General features: G+C 34.1%; 1 protein-coding gene across 2 annotated transcripts in view; it reads right to left on the reverse strand.

Annotated features, from left to right (window-relative positions):
- BCHE (butyrylcholinesterase) overlaps positions 1-11,706 on the reverse strand; it is a 47,512-nt gene extending 35,806 nt beyond the window's left edge. For both annotated transcript variants that reach the window (XM_053918068.1, XM_024560410.3), the window contains exons 1-2: positions 11,554-11,706; positions 3,506-5,030 (exon numbers count right to left, since the gene is read on the reverse strand). In XM_053918068.1, coding sequence (XP_053774043.1) covers positions 3,506-5,030; positions 11,554-11,605 — 1,577 coding nt within the window. In that variant the 5' untranslated portion in view covers positions 11,606-11,706. The remainder of the gene's footprint in view (positions 1-3,505; positions 5,031-11,553) is intronic.
- Positions 11,707-26,029: the final 14,323 nt, after the last annotated feature.

A 26,029-nucleotide genomic window follows, 5' to 3' on the forward strand; every position in this document is an offset into this window, starting at 1 on the left:
GAAAGTCGGCAGAGATAAATGGAGAAATAAATGGAACCGCAATTATAGTTGAAGATATTAATACCTATTTTTCAAAATTTGAAACAAGTAGACAAGAAAAAGAAAGAATATCAGAAGACCTGGTGGGTGAAAATGAAGACAATTGTATTTGAGTGACAATAAAAAAAAAGAAAAAGAAAATAAAATTCCAGACAAAACAATTCAATAGATAATCACTTTGAAAATAAACAAGATCTGAGCAACCATGAATTAGTTATTTACAAAACATACCGATACACTATGTCAAATAACTGAAGAATGAACATTTTTTCCCAAGAACACAAAAAATAATCACCCATATTGATCACATATTGGGTAATGAAATAATTCTCATTATATTTTAAAGGGGAAATCTTACAGAATACATTCCCTTGCCAGAAGCAGATAAAATTAGAAATCCATAACAAGATATCTAAAATTTTACCAACATCTGCAAGCTAAATAACAGGCTACTAAATAACTCAATGACAAAATAAAAAAAATCACAAAGAAAAATTTAACAGTATCTTGAGTCTAATCAGAATGAAACATACAGTATACATGACATTTTTTAAGAAGGAGAAAAACTGATTAACACATTTTATAAACCACAACCTTGAATTTTTCTGAAAGGTAATTATAACTTCTAGTTCTACTTTTACCTTTCTTTACGTACCATTTTGGAAAATGTGGATGTATAAATCTGCAATTTTTCAATATTCTTATTGACATTTGGAATGACTACTTCTTTGTAGTGGGGGCTGTCCTGTGCATACAGGGAGTTCAGCAGCTTCCCAGGCCTTTATTTACTAGTAGCAGCCCCATTCCCAATCATGACACTTAAAAACAGCTCCAGATGTTACTGCCTGGACTGAGAATCAGAGTTAGGTTTCCAACCCTAACACTTACCAACTTTGTTTCCATTGGAGCCTATTCTAAGCTTCTGTGCTTGTTCACAAGTCTGCTTTGAAAAAGGAATGTGCACCTCAGAAGATTAACATTGTGTTTGCCGTAATGTCAACTCTTAACGAATGTGAAATGTATTTGTTCAACTGTGTAATTACTGACTTTACAGAAACCCATCAACTTAAATGATGTCTTGTTATGGCTAAACTACTTTAAAGGTTTAATTTAATCTTTTGGTTTATAGTCTTATTTATATGAATTTATCATTATAATTAAAATGTGTCAACCCTCATTTATTTCCCATTAACATATGTTAAGCATAGAAATAGATTAAGATGAAACAATCTGTTCTATTAAGTATCACAAATTCTGTTGTTTGATCTGTCAGTAGCCAGGGCCATAAACAAGACATTTACCACATCTGATTCTCAGTGTTCTCCGTTGTGACATGAGGAAATATGAATTCCTTGATCATCTCAACATGTAAAATATGAAGTCCTTTAAAATTATAGGCATCGATTCTTTTAAGAAATATTTCTCATTAAATTGTTCATAATCTTTAGAATTGTAAGAAGTAAAAACATATTTAACCAATTTAATATGAATATAGCCTCTAGGAAGAGAACAGAGTAAGACATAAGTAATTCTAATTCAGCTCTAGAAATAAGATAATTCTTAAGCAGAAATTTAAATTGATGTTAAAAAGGTACAAGATATTGCACAATTTCAAATAATATAATAATCCATGTATCTTATAAAAATTACATTTATACTCATGTTAGCCTTTACAGATTCTCATTCAATCGCTAACTAAATAGTTGTGTTATATATATACCCAAGTCAGTACCTTGATGAGTATCTGATCTTACCACGACTTTCCTTTCAAACAGCAAGATTAGTCTAGTTGAGGAGGCTCAGATACAATAAAAGATAGTATAAGACAAAGAACAGTCAATAACTCCCGTGAGAGTAAGAAAGTTGTCTGAAGCAATTAAAACTCTAAGAATTATAAATACACTTGATGAAACATTAGTTGTTGAGGACCTTAAAAAATAGCAAGACTTGCAGTATTAAAAAGAAGAGGGTGATTGTACTAAACAGGGCACAGAGCGAGAACGAGGCAAAACCTGAAACCTTTGACACTCATGACATGCCTGTCCTAACAGCAGCCAGGCATTGCTGAGAAATGTGATTGGCAGCAAGGTTAGAGAGACTTTTCAATGCCGGGTGGAAGAAGTCTAGCTTTATGCACAGTAGATTAGTATCAACACTTTGTAAGAATTATATCACAAAAAGTATTTTGTAGAAAGATAGACAGAGTAACATGGATTACAATAATTTTCAAATGGGAGTTGGAAAAGAAAACCAGGAAACAATAGCATCACTATCAACATTCTTTTCAATTATAAAAGGCAGCATGACTGATTGGAATAATGCATCCACCGGTGATTTTTGATAAGCATTCCTTTTAAAAAGTGATGCCCACATTTCTATTTTTTTTGTTATTCTAAATGACACAAGTTATTTCAATGTATAAAATTCATTTTTGGTTTACAAAACCAGTTTTTAAAAAGTCTTATTTTCTATTACACAATCCTGTATATAGAAAATATACAAATTAAAATATATACTCAAGCAGATTATTTTTTCTGACTCTTGTTTTAAAGATTTTATTTATTTATTTTTAGAGAGAGGGGAAGGGAAGAAGAAAGAGAGGGAGAGAAACATGTTCGAGATCAACCGGTTACCTCTCACGCACCCCCAACCGGGGACCTGGCCTGCAACCCAAGCATTTGCCCTGCCTGGGAATCCAACCTGTGACCTTCCAGTTCCCAGGCCAATGCTCAGCCCACTAAGCTGCACCAGCCAGGGCTGACCCTTAAGGATATGATATTCCACTATTTTTACCATATGAGGAAAAATATGTTATTTTGCAAAGTTCTGTTTACTTATTATCAGCCATAAGACTCCTCAAGTGGAAAAACAGCTTATCGAAATATGAGGAGCCTTGTAGCTCCTGTGTAACACACATCACCTGAAAGTTCTGAGCAAACCTATTAGGGGGAACAATTCAACAAAACGGCAAACTCTGTACATTGGGCAATCTAAGGACCAGCCCCAGGACTATGTTGCCCTTTGGTTTCCCTGAGCCAGTGTGGGGGTACCACTGTACCCCTGCTTAAGAGAATGAGAAGATAAATTTCTGCTCTTTCCAAAAACCTGTGAACATTAAGAACTCTCAGGTTAAAAAGCACGGTCACAGTAATTTCAGTTCTCAAGGTAAACATCTATTTTCATACAAACTCTGGCTTACATTGTTGAAGTGTTCTGCAGTATTTTGGAAATGATATCCCAAAATATTTTTTCATAAAAGTTTGTTGATGTTTTCTTTCAAGCACACCAATACAAAGAATTGAAATCCACTATGTAATAAAAAACAAAACCAGCCTAAAGTACAAAGAGAATAAATATTTAAAATGTTTCTGTGCTTTTAATGAAGTCTGCATCAGACGCCAAGCAAAGCTAAGCAAAACAAAAGAAACAAAACAAAACCAGAATAATTACAAAAATTGGCACTTACCCATATTTTGCAAAATTTGCCCAACGTTTCATTATGGATCTACTCAAAATTTCCTCAGCTTTTGTGTAATTTACTCTTCTCTCCAGAGGTAAGCCAAAGACAAATTCAATTTCATAACCATGCATCACTCCCATCCATTCAGGCCAAGGGAGTTTGGATGATTGGTGTTCAAAATAGTAGAAAAAGGCATCATTTCCCAAATCTGAGAACTTTTTGGTGAACTCCAAGGCAGGGCATATGAAGTTGTAATCCCCAACAACGTCATCCAAGGCCTCACGGTATTTTTCAGCTCTTTGATCATCTAACAGGTCCGTGTAATGGAAAAGTATCGATTCCCTTCCAAGTTCACTCACTCCTTGAAAAAATATTTTTAAACCTTCTAGAAATTCTTTTCTAGTTATGATACTGTCGTTGTCTTTGCTGAAACCAGGAGAACCATATACCAAAAATGCTGTTCCTTCGTCTTTATTAACACCCACCAAGATCTGGGTTGTTTTGAACTGTCCAAGTTGAAGTAATGTGTGTGGCATGTCAGTGAGAAAATCACCATCCACCAATGGACCAAAAGGTACTGACAAGAGGGTACCGTAGGGAACAATAAATACTTCATTCAGAAGAATTTCCTGGGGGTCTTTATTTCGGAGGCATTTGATTATCTCAGTTTCATTTTCTCTAAAGCAACCCATAAATTTAGCTAAGGTCAATGTTCTGTTCCTAGCTTCCTCAAGAGAGCTTACTGCCCAAGGGGCATTAGAAGATCCACTTTGCAGAATGGCTCTGGTAAACAGTGGGTGGCTTCTAGGGGAGAGTAAGTGAAGGCTCACTGAAACCGCTCCTGCGCTTTCTCCAAAGAGAGTTACACTTTTAGGATTTCCACCAAAAGCTGCTATATTCTTTTGGACCCACTGAAGTGCCAACTGTTGGTCAAACAAGCCCATGTTCCCTGGTGCCTCAGAACTTCCTGGTAAAGCTAAAAATCCAAGGGCACCCACCCTATAATTCATTGAAACTACGATAACTCTTTCGGCGCGTGCCAGATACTTGCCATCGTAAACAGGCAAAGATGACGTTCCAGTTTGAAAACCACCACCGTAGATCCACACCATCACAGTAGCGTTTTTGGGCTTAGGCGCTGGAATCCACACATTCAGGTACAAGCAGTCTTCACTGAGGTCAGTGTTTGGATTCCACATCTCTGATCCAATAAAGCCTGGGAAACTTTGATCTGTGTTCTGATAGCAAGAATTTGAATATTTGGTGGCATTCCAGATGTCAGACCACTTGGTCAAGGACTGTGGCTTTCTGAACCGAAGTCTACCAAGAGGTGGCTGTGCATAGGGAATTCCAAGAAAGGCTGTCACTGTGCCACCAAGAACTGACAGGTGTATCCCTCTGACTTTACCATTCTTGGTTGTAATGATGATGTCTTCTTCAGAGCGTGATTCCCCGATAAGCGCCCAGAGCAGAAGAAACAGCAAAAGAAACCGGATGTTTATGATTATACCCTTGCTCTGCATATTGGTTTCTGAAAGAGAGGTAAGTAGCAAGTTTGAACAGCCTCATGCACCTGGCATTATATTTTATTGATGATAACTAACTAATATATAGCAGCTCTAATTTATCTTACCAATGATGAAAACTAATGAATACGCAACCATGACAAAGGTTTATGTAAAAAACCCAGAAAAGAGTTGGAGATATTTTAGTTTTCAATTTCAAAAATAAGTAAGTAGAATGGAAAGGCAGAAAGTATTTCCCTTTGGAAAAATTTATTATCAAACCTCTATAAGGAAGATTTAGTATTTTATATGATGGGGACCCAAATAAACTGGAATTATTTTCTGGAGTGCAGACCCATTGTAGTACAGCCTTCCCCCACTAGGTGAGTGTTTTAGGAAACCATCTCTATCAGTGTACCAGCTGGTGTTGTGAAGCCAAGCTGCACTTGGCTTCAGTGAATTTTTTTGAAGACCCTTTGAAAGTGTTTGCCCCTTTCATAACGAGTGACTTACAAGTGCACCTGCTCACACCATGCTGAGTGTTCAGCAGTTTTTGACCAAAATTGGCATGAACCTCATGCCCCGCCCTCCCTATTCACCAGATCTCACCGCAAGCAATATATTTTTTTTTGTTGGTTTCCTGGGATGAAAAAAAGTCCTCAAAGGGAAACCTTTTGCTGAAGTGGAAGAGGATAAACAAAAAATTGCAGAAGCACTAAAAGGCATCAAAATTGAGTTCAAAAACGGTTTTGAGCAGTGGAAAAAAATGTCTTAATAGGTGTATTTCATTAAATGGAGGGTACTCTGAAGGTGATTGAAGTTTAAACATATAAGAATAAATACACATTTTTTATAAGTAAATTCCAGGATTTTGGGGTCTCCCCTAGTATAGGAAGTTTTTCTCAAGCATGCACTAGTTTGTATACTTAGCATACACAACCCCACCACAAGTGGCACTAAGTTGTAGTGTATTTATTACAGGTGTAATTTCTACCTTGGTTAGAGGAGGAAATAGAAGCTCATGCAGTCTCTGAAATATTTCCAGTTGTAATCATGGCTGGCTGGCTCTTGACATAACTGTGAGGTAGGTTAAGAACATTTAAGGATCCTTAGACTATTATTGTCTTTTTCTGTTTCCATGGTCCCTTCTGGTCCTTTTTGCCTAATGGCTTATTTCTCTATGCAATCTCAAAGAACTTTTGCTTCTCCCACTTTTTTCTAGTAATTTCTCAGTTTTATCTTCTTCATAACTATCAAAATACAAGTACATCTGACCATGCTAACACATTTGACCTCATTAGCTGCACGTACTTTAATAATTCACTAATGTACATATATGCAGGGAATAATCCCTGAGTATAAAATTCCCTCTAAGGCAGTATCTCCTCCCACATATTATATGATCAGCCACTGGTTCTGTCCATTAACATTGTAATTCAGGTAAAGAAGACTACGAGATTTTTTAGTTTATTCAATTTCAGAGAAATTATCTGGTGTATATCCACAGCCCTACCTTTCCAATGTTTTCCATAAGTCTCATAGTGTTAACAGATTAGTTTTCATAATGTAAATAATAAAAGGTGATTTATTGTATTATTTGCCATTTAACATGCAATGAATAGATTGTCCAAAATCACTTCTGACTGTACATTGAGATTGTATAAAAGAAGAAACCTTTAGGTAAAAAGGACCACAGAAAGGACCATGGAAACAGATGAATTAGTATTTTGATAGTTAAGAAAAAGATTATAGTTGAGAAATTATTACAAAAAGTGGGGGAAGATTAAGTAATCTTTGAGACTAACAAAATTATAACTGTTCAGCATTTTATTAAATAATATTTATTTGAAGACATGAAAAGGCCATTTGGGAAGATCAAATCTTTATTAAATATTCATAGTGACCTCCCAAGATATTAAAAATAATATAATTAAAAATCAGATTCGGAAACTTTCTGTGATAAAGAGGGAAGGAAAATGTAATCCAAATATCATTTAAAAGAACTTACACCTTTACATAAATGAAAGAAAACCTGACTAAAATTGTCAAATACAAACAGCAAACTCATCCATATAATAGTAACAAAGGTCCATAAATATACAAACTATTCTCTTTGATACTTTTTAATACTATAATTATAAATCTTACTGATGTGTCCAAGAAGCTAATCCTCTGAGCATTAATAATTTGTATTATAATTAGTTATTATCATTATTTTTTAATTTAGATTGTCTTAGAAGGCAGATACAAGGTCCTATCCTTATAACCATCCTAGATATAAGATACTCATTTTAAATTAGTCTAATTCACCACTGCTCATAAGACAGCTAGTGATGAACAAGTACTTTTGATTATGCAAAAACATCCGAATAACCCACTGAGTATATTTTGTTCAGTGTCCAGTACTTACTGATATATATCTCTGTTTCTATCTGTGTCTCCATCTTTGTTGATACCTGTGACTATGTCTCTATCTCTGTATCTATTTATGTCTAATCTCTCTCAATATATATCTCAATATATATATACATAAATACATATATTTATATGATTTTTATATTTTTTAAATATTTTATTTATTTGTTTTAGAGAGGGGAAGGGGGAGAAAGAGCAGAAGAGAAACATCAATATGTGGTTGCCTCTCGCATGTCCCCCACCAGAGACCTGGCCTGCAACCCAGGCATGTGCCCCAACTGAGAATCGAACTGGCGACCCTTTGATTTATAGGCCGACACTCAATCCACTGAGCTACACCAGTTAGGTATGATTTATACATATATATATATATTTTTTAATTAAATTATTATTATTTTTAATGTCAATTTTGATACAGTTGAATTTGTGCCAAGATCAATAAAATATATTATTGAAGCATATAATATTTTAACTTTTTATTCTGTTGTAATATTTGTGTGTTATAACCATATTAAATGGAATATTTATATCATAAATAATAAATATAATAAATAATATTCTTGTAGACTTGACACTTACTAATAAAGTTTTATACTTCTGAAAGTTTAAGAGTTTTAGAGGCACTGCTAACACAGTTTTTTTTTTTTCCTTCTAATAATTCCTTAGCCCTTTCTTTTGAATGAATAGAGGTGGGCATTTGGAGTAGAAAAAAGCACTGTGATGCAATTTCTTTCCTTTTTTTAAACCATGCTTTGGAAAGAAAAAGGAATTAAAATACACAGCGGGTTTACTTTGAACTGTGTTTCAACAGATTAACCACAGCATCACTGGTGGGACACATTTCTCCCTTCAGCCCACCTCAATCGATGTTCTTCTGCGTCTAATGTAAGGATAGTTGGACTTTTTTCTTGGTTTTATATAAATATTATTTGTTTAAAAAACAAAAATAAAATCCTAATAATTTTTGGTCTCTGATAATTTTCAAATTATTTTTATACAATTTACTAATTATTTTCAAAATATTTTTGTATGTAATTAATAAATGTAAAAATTTTATTGCATATGTTAAAAATGTTTACTGTATCAACTAAAAGGTTGTAATATCATTCTCATGCCACTTCCTTTGACTTACATAATTGCTTATTGTATGTTTTTATTTATAGTTTGTGCTGAGTGGATCTGATATATACTATGAATTATATGAATAATAATCTTTCTCTTTCAACAATGATATAGATGAGTAATCACCCTGTAAATAATGCAATTAGTAACTTTAAAAAATAATTCTAGCATGTATTCATTAGAAGAATGGCAATATAATTCCAACTCATGTTCACACTACCTGCTGGAAAGTGTTACATACTATATTATTAAATATAAACTTTAATACTAAAACATGCATCTGTTCACACACTTATTGTTAGTGTAGCCTAACATTCATCTACTTAGCTGCATTACTTTATTTAAATAAGCATTATTTTGTCCATTTATTAATTTGTTATTCTCAAGCCTAACCTGTTGTTCTGCAATTTTACCCTTAAGAGATGTTTATATTTTTAATATATGCTATCACATGGTCAAATAGTCTAAACAGAAATAATTAAAGGTAGCTATGAAAAGCTGTATATCTCTAAATCTTTATTAATAATTAAAATATTCAACAAAACTTTATTTTTTCTATTATAAATTCTGATACAAATTGACTACTATCACATTAAATAAACACTTTAAACACAGAGAACACATGTTGGTCATAAAAAATATGGTGAATTTTCATGCAATGTACAACTATCTGAATTTAGGTTAATTAACTTACTTTCATAAAGATTAATATTTGAAAGAAAGGCTGCAGTGATTGTTTGGGATGAAAAAGGAAGTGAATGATGAGAGTAACAAGAGGGGAAACCTGAAAGATAATGAACATTATAGTGTTCAAAGTTTATAGGATGCTCCAGGATATAAAAGTCAATTGGAAATTTTGGGAAAACATTCTAAACTTTAAAAAATATAGTTTACAAAATGAAGAAGCTAAAAAAATAATTTTCTACATTTTGCATTCTAATACAATTTTTTTAAAGTAGTATCAAAGTTCCTTGACTGATTAGTAGTTACAGTATGAGATAAGGGTATAAGAAAATGATTGATATACAGAGCTATATATTTGCCATGTTTTCCATAATTGGATATCAGCCAAATTTTCTAAACAATTGTCCATCTAAGCACTTCTTAAAGAATGGTCAAGTAAATATTGATAATACTTTTCTCTGAATATAGAGTAATTTTCCTATATTTTAAATAGTTATAATAAAAATGCTTTTATACATAAATAATGGCTCTTAAAATTGTGAGGAAGTGCCATGTAGATACTATGATCTAACACAAGCACTGCTAAAATGAATTTGGTTAAATTGAAACAACTACACGATTATACTAAACCTTAAAAGCTTGTTTTGTTACAAGTGAAATGAAGTGGGGAACTGAGGAAGTCTGTGTGTAAATGGACTATAGCGCTGCCTTTCAGGGGCCCTTCAGATACCCATTAGGCAACAAAAGGATGTGTGCAGATAGAAGGCACTACATTAGGTATGAGAAACATAAGATCTGGATCTGTCCTCAATCAGGAAAAACATCCACAAACTTTTCATTGTGTGAATAATTTGAACATTTCATATTAGAGAGATAGCTTGGATCTCCTTTGAAAGTTTAATGTGTTTTTAGGCTCACAACTAGTCAATTATAATTCTCTAACATTTGGGGCAGTTTTTATAAGAATGAGCACATTTTGCTAGAAAGTCACTAAAAATAAGACAACACACAAGTTAAATATGTTTTATTAATTATTACTGAGAAATAAATCAAAGCACGAACTAAATTTGTTAATAAGATGCCACTTAAAAGATATTATTAGCTTGTATTTAAAAACTGAAATGTGGAGTAGATAACACATATTTTCTTAGAATTAAGGAGCAGGACATTATAAACAAGCAATAACAACAAATCTAGGTGAAAAAGGCAAAACTTTGCAAATCAAACTAGAAATTTTATTTGGCACCCAAAAAGCCATGTTACTTAAAATTCACAGAGAATTCTAAAGATTCTCATTTAAAGGATAAAGCCACTCTCTGAAAGCTCATCCTCATTCTTTTTAAAAAGTAACTATACAGATCAAATATATCTGTCATAACTACAATATAGTTTATATTATGAAAGGCATTACACAGACTTAATATCACCTCCTAATTGAGCTTATTATCATGCAATATATTCATAAAAAATTGGAAGGCATACTCTAAAAATTAAAAAATACAAATAGAAATCACTAACAATGAAATAATTTTGTTCACATTTAGTTTACTTTTAATAATTCATACATTTTACTCAATACTTAATTTTCTGGTTATACAAGAACTGATATCATCAAAGTAAAGATAGATTTACAAGACTAGACTATAGACAAAAGTCTATATTTGCTAATATACTATAATAAAATCATAATAAATATAAAATAATATGATATAATTTACATGCATATTAAAAGAAGACAAGACAAATGGGCCAAAAGTTTGTAAATCAAATTAGGAAATAGATTTGCCTTTTAGATATAAGAAACTCAGATTTTCCTTTGTTTATTGATACTGTTAAAGTTTCAGATGGCAAAAATGTTAAGAAAAGTACCCTATCATGCCAGACAACAAGAGAATTATTCTTTTCATACAACTTAAAAAAATAGAGTAAAACAGGTGAAAGAGCACTTTTGTTACTCTTTTAAGAAGAAATTCATTAAACATTGCATTGAAGGGAAAAACAGCGTAAACTGTTTGCACTTAGGGAGTGTTCTAAAAACATACAACACAGTGATTCCACAAGTGCTACGATCTTTTATACAAAGTTGAACAAATTCATTATATCCTCAGCAGTTAAATGGACTCAGTCTGTGTCCCCTGAATAATAGGAAAATTTCATGCATATGTCTGCTCACTCGTTTCATCTGACCTTTTCGCTATGACCGTCCCCCCACAGTGCACCAAAGGGGCAAAGCAAACACATGAAGGTATCACAATTTAACCTCCCTACAGAATGAGCTTCTCAGTAACTTGCGTTGCTGCACAAAGATGCAAATTCAGAGCAACTTACCCGACTCACTGCAACAAGATGATAAAGTTTTCAGGGAGTGGAAATCATGCATTACTTCAGGGAAAGGCAGTATGCAGCTGCTGCTCCAGCCTGTAAATTGGACTGCACTGACATTACAATCAACTGTTACTGACAAAGCTCGCGAGACTTGGCAGCAGCAGCTAGATCTAGAAGCAGCCAATCTTTACTTTCTGACATCTGTTCAAGGCTAATGGTATGAATGCAATAGTGAATCATTTACAAAAGTATTACCGGATTCATGATTTAAGATTGCAGGCACTCATTTAAGAGGGAAGGAAAAAAAAGAGTAATAAAAGCTTCTTTAAGAGAAGCTGAAATTTAACAAAAAAAGTAGAGATTTTTTTAAACACTACCAGAACTTTTAAGAATTTTTCCTCTTTTATAGACAATTTTCTTAGGATCATGTTAAGATTTAAAGATGTACATGTTGTTCTAAAAAACGTTGTATTGAAAACTTTGTGCCTTCAATTTGTGCCAGTGACAAAGGAATGTAAAAAATAATTTAGGAAACAACACAATTACTCTGAAAATCAAAAGATTAGTTATACTAAGTGAGTGAATGTCTCTTATATGCATGTCCTTTTAATTCTCACACCCAACACTTAAGTCATAAAATCTCACTGATCTTCAAGGGCCCTGAAGGCAGTCAGCACAAACAAATACAAAGAACAGTCTTCAACAAACTATAGGAAAGGCAACATTGTCAGCTGGAAGTGCACAAGCTCTCAAGAAAGTATGTGTGTCTTTCAGGCTATGTTTCTTGAATTAGATATTTGGAGAATGAAAAAAGAAATTAACTGTTAATGCCTGACTTTGCAATGCAGTTACCTTCCTTATCTTTTGCAAATGATTACTTTCACGTTTAAATTTCTCAGCCTTGGCTCATTATGGACTAACCAGCAGGCATGTAATTGAAGATGAGCCCATTTTTGCTTTTTAATAGTGTTTAAGATTTCAGACATATAATATAAGAACTGTCATGGGTTATTAATACTGCCTTATGCCAGTCATTATAACTGACAGATTCCATAAATTATGTTATACTAACAAATATATGTGTTAAATATTATTAATCATAATTTTAGTTGATGAAGCTAAATAAGACTGAAAAAGGTCACAAACTCACTACATATCTTGTCACTCGTAGCTTTGGAATCAAAATTTTAACCTAGACTTGTCTGATGTCATTAACTGTTTTCAAAATAATAGCTATTTTGTCTCTCGAAGTTATCTATGCTGGGAAAATTATTACATAAGAGATATTTATTAGATAAACTTTATACTGCATACTAGTAATAATTTATGGGATACTTCGAATATAGTTTCTGTAATGCCAAATATTCTCTAAAGGAGAAAACTTTTTAAAAAATGGTACACTGGCAATTATGTAATGTTTTTTTAAAAGATAGCATTTTTGTAAAAATGTAGTCATTCTGGTGGTCCACATGAACAAGAATCCATTGGTTTAATGTGTTATTTTTTATCCAAATGTGAAAATTCTTCTCTCCAACATAGTTCCAATGCATTGATGTCTCTCTATGATCTGTGGTCGGTCTTATTTTCAAGTTCTGCAATTTCGGAGAGCTGTTTTACCCGTTGGCAAATTCAGCAGAGCATTTGGGATGCTCCCAATATCTATCTACTCGCTATTCTGTAGCATTTGGGATGCTCCCAATATCTATCTACTCGCTATTCTGTAACACATATCACACACATACACATATTTTTATTTTAAACCAGAAGCTAAATAATAATCTGTTACAAGCAGATTTTTTAAACACATTTCCACTGGCTGACTAGCAACATTAACTGATCACAAAACCTGACAAATTTTCTCTGCTCAAGTTTTGCTTCTGTGAACCACCTTTAGCTACGGCCCCTATAGTTCATGAGTTCTTGGTTGTGCCCCTTATTTGGTGCCTAATTTCAGGGCATTGGTCTTTCTGTCTTATCTGAGGGTTTCTTTCTTTGTGGCCGAACATACATCTGCTGCTTTATTTCCGGAGTGTCAGAGTGGGAGGATGTAGACACAGGCGGTGAGTCTCATTTCTGGGTAAGTAGGCAAGTGTTCCTTCACATGCTTATGCTGTTAGATGTTGTGTATGCCTTTAAGTGACGCTGCTGAAATACCACACCGCGTGGCACAGATTTAACACTGTTCAGACTTTGCAACCATGTATGTTGAAGCTCAGGCAAGATAACTGAGATGGTCTTGACCATGGTTATCGCCAGTTAGCCTATTACAGTGACTTTTTGCTTTTAAGGTTTAATGTAACTTAGTTACCCCTGGGCTGGTTGTTTCTAGATAGCAGCATTCAAGAAAATTTGAAGCAGTGTGGGAAATATTAATTAGTAGTATAGATTCATCTTCCTTGGGCACTCTGATACCACACAAGTACTCTACTTTTGTTTGTAGTATTTTACAAGAGCAATGTATTCTGTAAATAAGACATGAATTACAAAAAGTATATTTCTACATTTTATATATAACAGAGATGAAAAAGATCATATGCTATATTCCATTTTAGTTTTTTAAATCTATGTACAGTTAGGGTTATATATAACAATAGTGAAGTAGGTTGTTATCATAACTTTGTTTCCTGTTCTAATGCATTTCATATTATTCTGATTAACATTTTTAATGACTGAATGATATATCAGTGATGTCTATATCATTGCACTATTTACTTATATGATGACATAATAATTTTGACTATTAAATACTATGTACATACACTGTTCTGAACACTTTGACTATATTTTAATATATTAACTCATTTACAACTCAAAACGACCTTTTAAGTAAGTACTACTATTATTCTTATTTTATGGTTGAGGAAATTTAGCCACAAAGAATATAAGTAGCTTGCCAAAAAATCATACAGGTAATAAAAGTGATTTTTAGTATAATTTTATGCAAACACTATTATGTTTAGCAATTTTGTATATGAATAATTTCCTTGCAAATTTTGCTTATTATCTTAATATGTTCTTCCAGAAGTTTAATAACTCAGTGTGACTTCTACAAGGTAGTGTTTTTTTTCTTTTCAGTCTTCTAAGACCACCCCACTATAGCTGTTGAATAAGAATAGGTTTTCAACAATTCCTGCAAAAAACAGAAAATGTTTTTACTCAGAATAAAACTGAACATATCCCTGGAGCCAAGAGATCTGACATTCATACCTGGATGTGGCATGTGTTTAAAGTGGATTTCTTGACAGATTTTAGAAGTGAGCCCGACTCTGCAGGCAATACAATTGTTTAATAGTATGGTGGCAGCTAATATAGAGGTGCCTGAAGGCAGTCGCATCAATGAGATAAAACAAAGATTTTTTAAAGTGAATGAAGAATGAGTGATGGGGATCTGAACTAGCCTCCCATGTGAAACTGATGCAGGAAGTTCACAGACCACACTCCAAGGGGCAGTGTCCTGGGGCCTGGCTCCTCAGGAACTCATTATTCTATCATGGTTATTCTACCACATATGGTTTATCTTTTTTTCTGATTTAATCATGTTCAATTACACCTTTTACTTTAAGCTTATTTGGAAATGTGTCAAATATAGTTTTTTGAAGTCTGTTTTCATATAATTAACATCATCAATTATATTCTTTGATTCTAATTCATTTAACTCACTTGTAAAGGTAAATTTATTTAAAATGGAAATAGTAACATAAAAATGGACAAAACAATGTTAAAGATTTTATACATTTCTCATTTTTCATGAAATAATTACTTAAACCAGAATTTTTCTAAAGGATATATACTTTTATGGCTAAGGTACATGTGACTAACTACCTGCACAAAATATTATCAATTTATATTCCCACCAGCAAGCTAAAAAAATATGTCTCCTTCACGCTCAGAAGACAGACAACAGTATCGTGGTTTCCAGAGGGAAGGGGGGTGGGGGGGTGGCAAAGGGGATCAGATGTATGGAGACAGGGAAGGATTTGACTTTGGGGGGTGGGCTCACAATGCAGTACATAAATCATGTATGATTGAACTTTATACTTGAAACATATAATCTTATTGACTGTCATCTCAATGAATTTAGTGAATGAAAAATGAGCTATCAAACTATGAAGACATGAAGGAAACTTAAATACACATTATTAAGTGCAAATAGAGCACAGATGTTAATAATTGATATTCCAGAAAGGCAAAGCTAAAGATATAATTAAAAATATCAGTGGTTGCCAGATTTGGGGTGGAGGGAGGGATAAATAGTCAGTGATACTATGATATAGGATTATACTCTGATGATATTAAAACTGTGGATACATGTTATTATATATGTATATATAGATACCCACATATATATATATATATATATATATAGATGATGGAATCATCCAGCATCATGGATGATGGAATCAATAGAATATTGGGCACACAGCAGCCCCTAATTTACTTAATTTTTTTAATTGAACTTTTATCAAGCTTTAAGATATGACTTACACTTTACATAAAATAAAACAGATAAATGAACAAAATAAATTACATCACAATGAAGTAACCAAGCAACTCCTGAGAGTGGTACATCCTGGCCTGGCCACTTCAACAAAACAGGTTGTGGGTGAGACTGGACAACACGTCAGGGATTGTGTACAGATACAGTACTCGGTGCAGTCTAGAAATGGGTAGGAATGTCAGAAAGGATACTTGGGAGGCACATTTGAAGATCTAAATAATTTCTGGGTACTAGATTAAATGAGAATAATGTGGTGAAAATTCTTGGTTAAAATAAGTGAGTCACAGATCATTATGAAAATATGATCCCATTATGGTATGCACACACACAAAGAAAGATTTGGAAGGATGTGGATTAAGATATTAATGGAGGTTATTGCAATATAGTAAGTATATAAAATATTTACTTCTAAGTGTTTGTTTCTGTTTATTTTCCAATTATCTGTAATGCATATGTATAGTTCCTATAATGATGTGCATATACTCAAATAGAAAGTAAAATATAACTATAGTCAAAAATTCCAGCCTGCACCTCCTGTTCAGATGATCTAACCGGAGTTTTTCTCCTGTGTTGTTTCAAAGAATTGAGATGATACAAAGCTGCTCATTTGACATTGTTGAACTTAATATGTATCTATGACAAAATAACATAAGGGCAAAAAACAAGTTGCAGTTCGAAGAGGTTGGAGCAAAGAGATTTTATGGTGAGAGGAGGTGAATAAAGTGGGAGGCACATGAAATTTAAGAGGAGGGAGAGATGTGGGGAGATGCACTCCAGTAGAAATTTTGGGCACATTCATTGGAATGACTTCAGGAAAGTTCAGTGTTTGTGGGGAGGTGTAAATCCCTCCTGAGAATCCTCAGAGATGTTCATAGAGACTAACATTGTTTTTCAGTGATCTCAAGCAAGTGTGTTCCTCTGTGTGTGTGCTCCCGATAGAGACACTGGCTGCAAAAATAGGCAGAAGTAGGTCTAATATGAGGGGAAAAGAGATTTATGCAATGTAAAACAAAGTTGCTATGCTACTGTACTGTGAAGTAGACAATTATAACATTTGACTCTATTTCTACAAGTATAATTTGACAAGTTTCCAATTTGTGTACAACACCTTTAAATAAAAAATAAGCTTTTATAAAATATTTTTTACCATTTTAAGCACCCATTTTGGAGTCATACAGTGACTTCTGAGACAAGAGTTTCAAAAGAGCAACCGGTGGCGCTTGCCCCACCCAGTTCTTGCCCTCATTCCCAGGTAATCTCTTCTCATCTTTTCTTCCTCCAGGCAATCTTCTGTCTTTTTTGCAGTGTTTAGGGATACCTTTTTTTTTCCTTGGTTTTGAAACTTTATTTTAATTACCCTAATATGACTTTGCAAAGACCAAAAATAGACTTCATATGGGGGGAGAGTAAGAAAAATAGCCAAAGCCGCATGTAGAAATTGTGAACTGCTGAGACTCATTTCTGTTTTGCAACTAGCTTACAAATGCACTGCCAAGTAGTCTGACACTTAGCTAAGCATTGGATGGCCAGTACATTACTTCAGTTACTAAATATAATTAGGAAATTAATAATTAATCTTGCTATGTCTTATTACAGTCAGTGTCTTCATATTGTTTTTCAATGTTTTCATATTTGATTATTACGTTTATGGAAAGGTTTTTATCATGCAAAGAAAATGTATTCAGAATCCATTACTAAATATGGAGAAACGTATTTTGTTGAACATGAGAAAACTTACATTAAGATAATTTGCTGCCTCCAAGTGATGATTCTACCTTTGATTTCCTTCTTAAACTCATCAAATGCCCCTGAGTCCTTTCCCTGTATGATCATTTTTCTGATGTCAGATTTTTGGTTTTGTTTAAATGATTAACATCATATAAAATACAGATTAGTGCTGCAAATTCTAAGAAACACGACTTGAAATGGTGACCTATCTAGACCTTACAAAGGATTCCTCTCCAAGTAGACTGATATACATATCTAACTAATTTTTATGCAGTAACTGTTAGAACTATGGATGTATAAGCTTATGGACATAGAAAAGTGCTTACTTCATTTAAAACATCTGAATAGGTCAGGGAAAGTGGTCAGACGATAAAAGAAAAGGTGCTTTTAAAGTAAGTACCTTGATATGTAGTTCCTTATGTGTGAATTTTCTTGTGTCACCCTCATGTTTGAGTTGATAAAACGAATGTCAGTTTGCTTATCTTTGCATTCACGGCACTTTGTGAATTCCTTGGCACCATAGTAGATACTGTATAAAATCTGGTAGCTGTTTTAATGTATAAGTAAATGTAGAAAGCATAATTTTTCTCAAAACCATTTTAAATGTACAGTGTGTATATTTCACTGAGAGTTTCATTGTTAGAAAGAGAAACTACACTTTAAAAAAAACCCAAAAATATTTCTCATCACTGGAGATATCTTTTGCAACCGCTCATCTGTTATAGGTGATTATCTGCTAAAGGATTTGTCAGTCCCTTTCCCCGAGGAGCTTTCTAGACCAGTTCTATTCCAGCTGGATACACTCAATGCGGCAATTTATTAGAAGGTTAGATATATCTCTCTTGTCTAAGGAATAATATTGAAGATCTGAAATATGAAATTTGGGAAGATGTTCTTGAACTTGTCATACACATCCCCAAGTTGAGTTCAGCTCTTTGCGGTAGCCATGAAATGCAATGGCAAAGAGAGACTTAACAGAGAACACAGCGACACCATGATTATAGCTCTTATGCCTCAGCAATTATAACTGAAATCAACACCTTGCTATTCTTACTTTTACAAAAAGCTGTATAAGATTTCACTGCACTCAAGCTTAACAACAGCTGATTATTTATAATGCTTTGAAGGCAAACCATTAGTGGTATTTTGAGAATATTTTTATAAGAACTTAAGTTTTTACTTACATTTTACATTATTTAATGGGACTCAGCTTTCTCAGTCTGCAGACTTGTATTATATTTGTCTGGGACATTACTGATAAATGCCTCTTTTCTCTGCATAATTATTAATAATACTGTTTTTTAATCTCAGTAATTTAAAGACAAACCATATAGGCCTGGATAGATAGGTGAAAATGATCTAATGGGAAGTATTATGCATATATAAGTGGTAAAAAGGAAATATGAACTCAGAGTTTTCAGTAACATATTTTTCTGTAATGATATAGCTGTTAATGACTTGTACATATTCAATCCAAGTGAAGAACAGTATCCTTTCTTATGAGGTCACTCTATAAACAAAGCATGATTTTCAAAATCTCATTAGAGTGATTACTTTTTATCATATTTGCTTCAATGCATTGCCAAAGCATTTCTTCACCTAGAAGGATAAGCCTGACATATGAAGGATTTATTGACTCTGTAGTCTGGACGGTGACATCGTGATGAACACAAGCCCTGCTTCTCACCACTCACACTTCACCTTACAGGGCTGCAGCTGTACTTAGCAACAGAATGCCAGATGGCACGGAGACATCAATTGATTAGTACTCAAGAACAATGTCACCTACCAGAACGAACCACGGACAAATTGACAAAGACAGTGCTATGTTTGCAGGCCTGAATGATGAAGCCCTTTAAATAGGTTTATGCCTGCAGTTTTTAAATGTGTACTGCTTGGAAAATTTTGTTCTAGGAGACGGGACAATCTTAATTATCTAACTATGCATGTTCTTGTGCAAACTGTTCTTTAATGCTTAATCCTCTTTACTCACCTACACATCCATACACATAATATAACATATTAGAGCTATTTGCTGTCTGTCACTGCAAATCCAAAATTACCCAAACTCTCTCTTTAAAATGCATCCTTAGCCTCCTTATTGTGGGCTAGAGACAATGGCAAAAAGAATTACCTGAAGAATTCTGGAATTCACAAGCTGTCAGCGTGAGCTATCTTTTCACAAATAATATCTTTTATGTATGCCTTGTTTTATAGAAGACATTTATTATCACGTTTGGCATCATTTATGTAGTATACCTTGAATTATTTGTGCTCAAACCTTGGATATAGGCTGTACCCGATGGCCTTAGAATGAGTGCAATGTCTCCAAAGCACACAGGCCAGGTTATTCAGCTTAGCTTCAGTAAGTAAATCATACTGATTTTTCAAAAATATTCTTGGGAAACTTTTTGATTGTTGTAGCTTCTTCTCAAATTTATGTGAATTGGTGCTAGTGCAATAGTGAAAATTCTATTTCAACAAATGTAGTGTATCGCTGCTTTTATGCAACACATGGGTTGCCTGTAACTGTTGTTGCAGGTAAGTAGTGTGCATTTACTCAAGTGCAAATATAATATCACTTTGGGCTCGAAATTGATCTACCATCTGAGATGTTACCAAAGGGCCTCACTTGCTGCAAGAGAGCGCTTTACTGGGAAGATCTACAAAGGGTTATCGGAAAAAAGAAGTCTGTGCATCCTGACTTCTGTATCTATTTACATATTTTAACTCTGAAAATATGACTTTATTATCTGTAACTAATCTCATTGTCTCTTGGAGCAGAGCTTCCTGCTGATGACAGTGACACAGGAGAGGACCTGACATTTTCTTATTAAACATAAGTTGGCCTATTTGGGTTTAAAACTTACTTTCACTGAAATATTTAGTAAATAAAAAGTTTAAGCATATTATGACTGTCATTTTCTGCTTCATTGGGTCTTTTCTCACCTTGACTTTCTAGTTTCATACCTTTGTTCAAAGCCAACCTTTCTAATCTTCACGGGAGACATTGTCCATGCACATCCTGTCTTCACTGAACTCGACCCTGACAGTCACTCCCGAACTGCTGTCTGCTCAGCTGTGCCTACCTGGTTTGCCTTCATTTTAGGCCATCAGACTGGTACTCACAGGTGATGACTAGACGGCTCCCTACTGCCTCACATCACAAAGTTACCAGATTCTGCTGCTCCTTGTTCCTACGTGGGGCACCTTGAAGCTACTGTTTCTCAACATTGCCATGTTCCCAAAGAGCACCTGTAGCTCTTGCATGTTTCAAGCAAGCTCTGTTCAGCTCTCCCTCTGCCTATGAATGTCGAGCTGCTACTTCTACTTTTCTGTGGCTCTGTAGTGCCTCAGGCACCAGGTATCCCCTCTTAGCTTGTTCTTTGCCTTATCTTGCATTTATTTTTATGCCCCTTCCCACCTCACCCCCCTCACCCTGCTGCAGTAGTGAGGGTGTGGTTCCCTTATCAGAGGGCTACTCAATATCTTAACAAGCTCTCTATTGTATATATTTATATTTCTATCACTGCTTACACATTTATTTCCTTTCTAAGTCACAGTAAATCCGTCTTAATTTTTATATATGTACTTTCTACACTTTGGCTTTGACAAAAAGCTATTCTCAGACCTCTATATTCTATCTTGATATTTGAAAAGAAATTTCTATAAAGTAAAAAAAAATTATTATTTTTCTGTAAACTAAAAAAATACTTTCTGATTTGAAACCAAAAATTGATCAATAAATACTTCATTTAGTCTGTAACTGAACTTCCTCTGATACAATGTATATTATTATTTCAATGGGTATGGAAGTTATGACACAACTGAGATTATTAAGAACATAATTCTACTGTTTTCATCTGCAGAAATATTACTTCAATTTCATCCTATCCCAGTAAAATGTTGTTTCCTTGAAAAAGACACTTAATCTAATATAAAGGTACCATTTCATTATAGAAGTTGAAAGTTAATGTTGTCAAAATTAATTTTTCTATTATTTGCCATGTTTCCAACATTATAACAGTAGAGGACACTGTGTCTCAAAGTAATGGTGCATTGGAATCACCGGAAGGGCTTGCTACAGCAGGTATCTGGGCACTACTCCCAGAGGTACTGATTCAGTAGGTTTGCAGTAGGAGCAAGAGTGTTCATTTCCTTCTCTAGTAGCTTTGCCACCAGCACAGGCAAAGCATTCTCTGAGCAATAGTCTATTCAGTTGAGTCACAATTGCATCTGCTACAAGAGTGATGCCGGTGTCCTCCCATCCTGAAATATGACAAGATTCTGTTCTCATTTTCCAAGACATCTCCAAAGGGACTTAGTGTCCACATTACCAGCTGCACATGTTCTTGCTGGCCTGCTTGTAGAGACCAGTCTTGCAACCTCTCAAATACTCGCTAGGCCACAACACAGGAGGTGAGCTGTGCAAATTTGTATTATATACCTGAAAAGAGGTTCCAAACTTCAGAAAGAAGTTTTCAAGGTTTTTTTAAATCCTCATCCTAGGACATGTTTGTTTTTGTTGTTTTTTATGATTTGAGCAAGAGAGAGAAACATCAACATGAGGAACATTGATGAGTTGCCACCTGTATGCATTCCAAATGGGAATGAACCCGCAACCGAGGTATGTGCCCTGACCAAGAATTGAACTGCAACGTTTTGGTGTATGGGATGACACTTCAGCCAACTGACCCACCTGGCCAGAGCTCAAGGTTATTTTCTATGTCCTTTCTTTCTTTTCTTTTTTCTTTTTTCTCCTTATTCTTCTACTCCTTCTCGACCAACTCTTCTCACTTCCACTTCTCCTCCTCCTCTTTCTTCTTCTGAATAATCAGTTCCTTCTTCAGTGTTTTAGTGTAACTTCCCTCCTAAAGCATCATGACCTTGGGTTCAAATGACTGTGCTTCTTTCTCTCTCTCTTTCCCTCTCTCTCTTTTTACCCTAATGATTGGTAATAACTCTCTGATGCTGATAATAGTCTCCATAAGCAACAGGTCTGGGATGTTCACACATTCATTTCTGAGTAGCTAAGTTTTTTCCTTCATATATCATTCCAACTTCATACATTTTCTGGTGTTATTCAAAAGTTTTACAAGAGGTCTAGAAGTAAATATTGAAGCTCTCACACTTGTCATTTTGAATGGTGCTCTGAATTCTTGCCACATGAGCGAGAATCTTCTCCTTGTGATGACTCATGGGCAACCTTCAGGAAATTGTTGCTGATGGCCTTTATCAGGCAATGAGGAGAAGCAGTCATAACCTATGTGACACCTCCGCCCAGCGCATGTGAGGCACATGCTCATGTGGGAGCTGATGCGCCTCAATCATTGTCATGGATCCCATTAGCTCCACAATGACAGAGTGACCCACGCTGGCCAGGCTCATCATGCTGCATTTGCTTCTCCATGTACAGCCTCCAGAAGTCTTATTTCTTATTGCAGTTTTCAGTGTCTTCTTCCAAACCTCATCCCAGGCCAGATGAGATCATCTTCTTGAGGCTTAACAGCCTTATTCTATCACCTCTCTGATTCTTGTTGTGACATAAGCTTACACTTCACTATGTTAAATGCACAGTAACTCCACTTTTGCTTTCTAGGAATATTTTATTCTCGTCACAAAGCTCAAACTTTATAATCACAAACTTGGACTTTGAAATAGACATTCTAAAGGCTATATTGTATAAGGGTATCTTTCTTTCTTTTTCTATTCCTCCATAATAAACTAAATTTCTCGAAGCAATGTGCACAGCCCAGGTGGAACCCAATGTGTATGGCCTCAGGTGTATGTAGGCTGTCACCTGGATTGTTTGCTATAATTGCAGATGAAGACTAGCCAAGGTCTGATAATTAATGTAAAATGCCACACGCAGTATTTCAGTGAACGACGCTTCATATCAGACACGTGCTGACATTTTATAAGAGGATACCAACCTCCAAGTTGTTAGAACACGACAATCCAGAGCATCGTTTCCTTCTGTGACAGATGCATCGTTTTATTGACCATCCAGGACCAGTGCTTGACCTGCTGATTTGAATATTAAAAGTCTTAATATATTATGGTTGAACAGGTTAACAGAAGAGAGAGATGTACACACTAAGGCATCTTGGTCACTTTAACTTTTTATGTTCATACAGAAAATGGCAATAATGTGAGGTTTTGGGGGTTAATTTATGGCAGAAGTTCTTAAAGTTTGGGAATTTTGGATTCTTTTATATACTTGAAAATTTTTGAGGATTCCAAATAGCTTTTTTATATGAGTTATAGCTATTAATATTTACAATGTTAGGATTTAAAACAGAAATTTTAACATAGTTATTAATTCATTTAAATAGATGAAAACACACTATATGTTTGGTGTTTCTCCTCTTTTTTTTAAATTGTTGTTCAAATACAGCTGTCTCACAAAATAACTAGATTTTTCAGATCATAAACAAAATTAGAAGAGTAGCATTAACATTTTTGAAAATCTTTTAAATGTTTGTCTTAATAGAAGACAGTGGGATTCTCATATCTGCTTCAGAATTAATATGTTGTAATATCACATGTTATATGGCCTCTGGAAAGTTCCACTGTATACTCATGAGATAATGAGTATGAAAAAGGCAAATGAGGTCTCAGTGTTACAAAAACAATCTTGACCTTATAGAACCCCTGACAGAGTCTCATAGAAACCCAGGAATTTTCACACCATGATTTGAAAACGGTTAGCCTGATTATTTCTTGATGGTTTTCTTGTTTTGTTATAGCTACTAAACACAATAGCTCAAAATAAAGTAAATAAGTAAAGTAAAGAGTAAAGAAAAATTAAGATAAAAAGAAAAAATTACTTTTTCTCCTCATATTTATTTAATCCATCCTTTGAAAATTTGTTCTGTATATTTTTAACTTTTCTTAACAAAACTATATTTAACTTGAAATATAAACTGAAGGGAAAAATACAGCTTTCACAGTTTTCTATTGAACCAATAAATTATTATTATATTCCTTTAAATCAGAAAATGACTATTTATGGGCCACATTAAAGAAATAAAAATATTAACAATTTGTAAGTTCTAGTTTTAATATTGACTGTCACAGTTTTCTCAGTGTAAGTCCTGCGAGTATTTTTTAAATGGATACATAAAATTTATTTATGTCTTAAAAATATACCTTGTTTAAACAACTCTCAAATGTACCTAGGTAAAGAGTGCACATAATTTATCTCAGAAATGTAAAACTGAAAGACAGCTGACACGTAATTGGAGTCACAATTCATCCCCATTGTTTCAAAGTTTACTGATGACTCCTAATACAATGAATATGTAGCTAGATGAGAATTTCTCATGTGTAATTTTGAAATATCACATCTTTAATGAGTTTACATAATTAGTAATATTTGTCTATGTTCCCTATGGTCCTTTATCTGCTCCACAGAACTTTTGGAAAGTGTCTTCATGGCAACATGTGAGCAACAGACACACACAGAGACAAAGAGACAGGCTGTAAATACAAGTAAGTTATGGCTTAGAATATGCTAAGGCCTAAGTGCGTTTCCATAGGTAAATCAGAGCAACTCTAAAACTGTGTTCAGAGTTGAGACTCAGACATTGGAATAATAGAGAGCTAGATATTCCATAATTAAAGAACCAAGAAATAGACTGTTATGATCCATGTTTCTGTCAATGATTTATATTCATATTATGTCAAGAGATTTATCTGCCTTCCTTGGGAATCATCACTCAACCTTCCAAGTCACTAGCTCCCTGTTAACATCATTTTAAAGTACTTTACAGCTCCAGTTGATTAGTTTTGTGCCTTTAGAATATATGTATTTGTCTAAATTGTCTGTTTTACCTGGTATTCTGTAACCTGCATTTCAAGGAGAATTAACATAGCACCACAATTCATATGTCTTAATACAAATATTTTATTTTTTACTTCAAACAATATTTTCTCCATATAACAAAACAAAGTCTTTCTCCTACAGCCTGGAGAGTTCTGTGATTGAAAATTAAAATTGTATTGAGATCTGCAAAGCTGGTTTGTAAACACCTTTAAGCCTATAGTATTTTTCACTTCTTTTGTTGAAATGAATGCACTCTAAATGAATATTTTCTTTCAAAAATTTATCTGAGAAACATTTAACCCTAAGGCTTAGAGATTAAAACCACCAAATATAGTAAGTCCATTTTGTGGGGAATACGTCACCCTTCAAGCAAGCACAGCGCGGCAGTAAATATCACTGAAAGAAACCTCGCCGTATCAAAGCCG

Source organism: Desmodus rotundus, chromosome 2, assembly GCF_022682495.2.
Source record: "Desmodus rotundus isolate HL8 chromosome 2, HLdesRot8A.1, whole genome shotgun sequence".
Classification (NCBI taxonomy): Eukaryota; Metazoa; Chordata; class Mammalia; order Chiroptera; family Phyllostomidae; genus Desmodus; species Desmodus rotundus.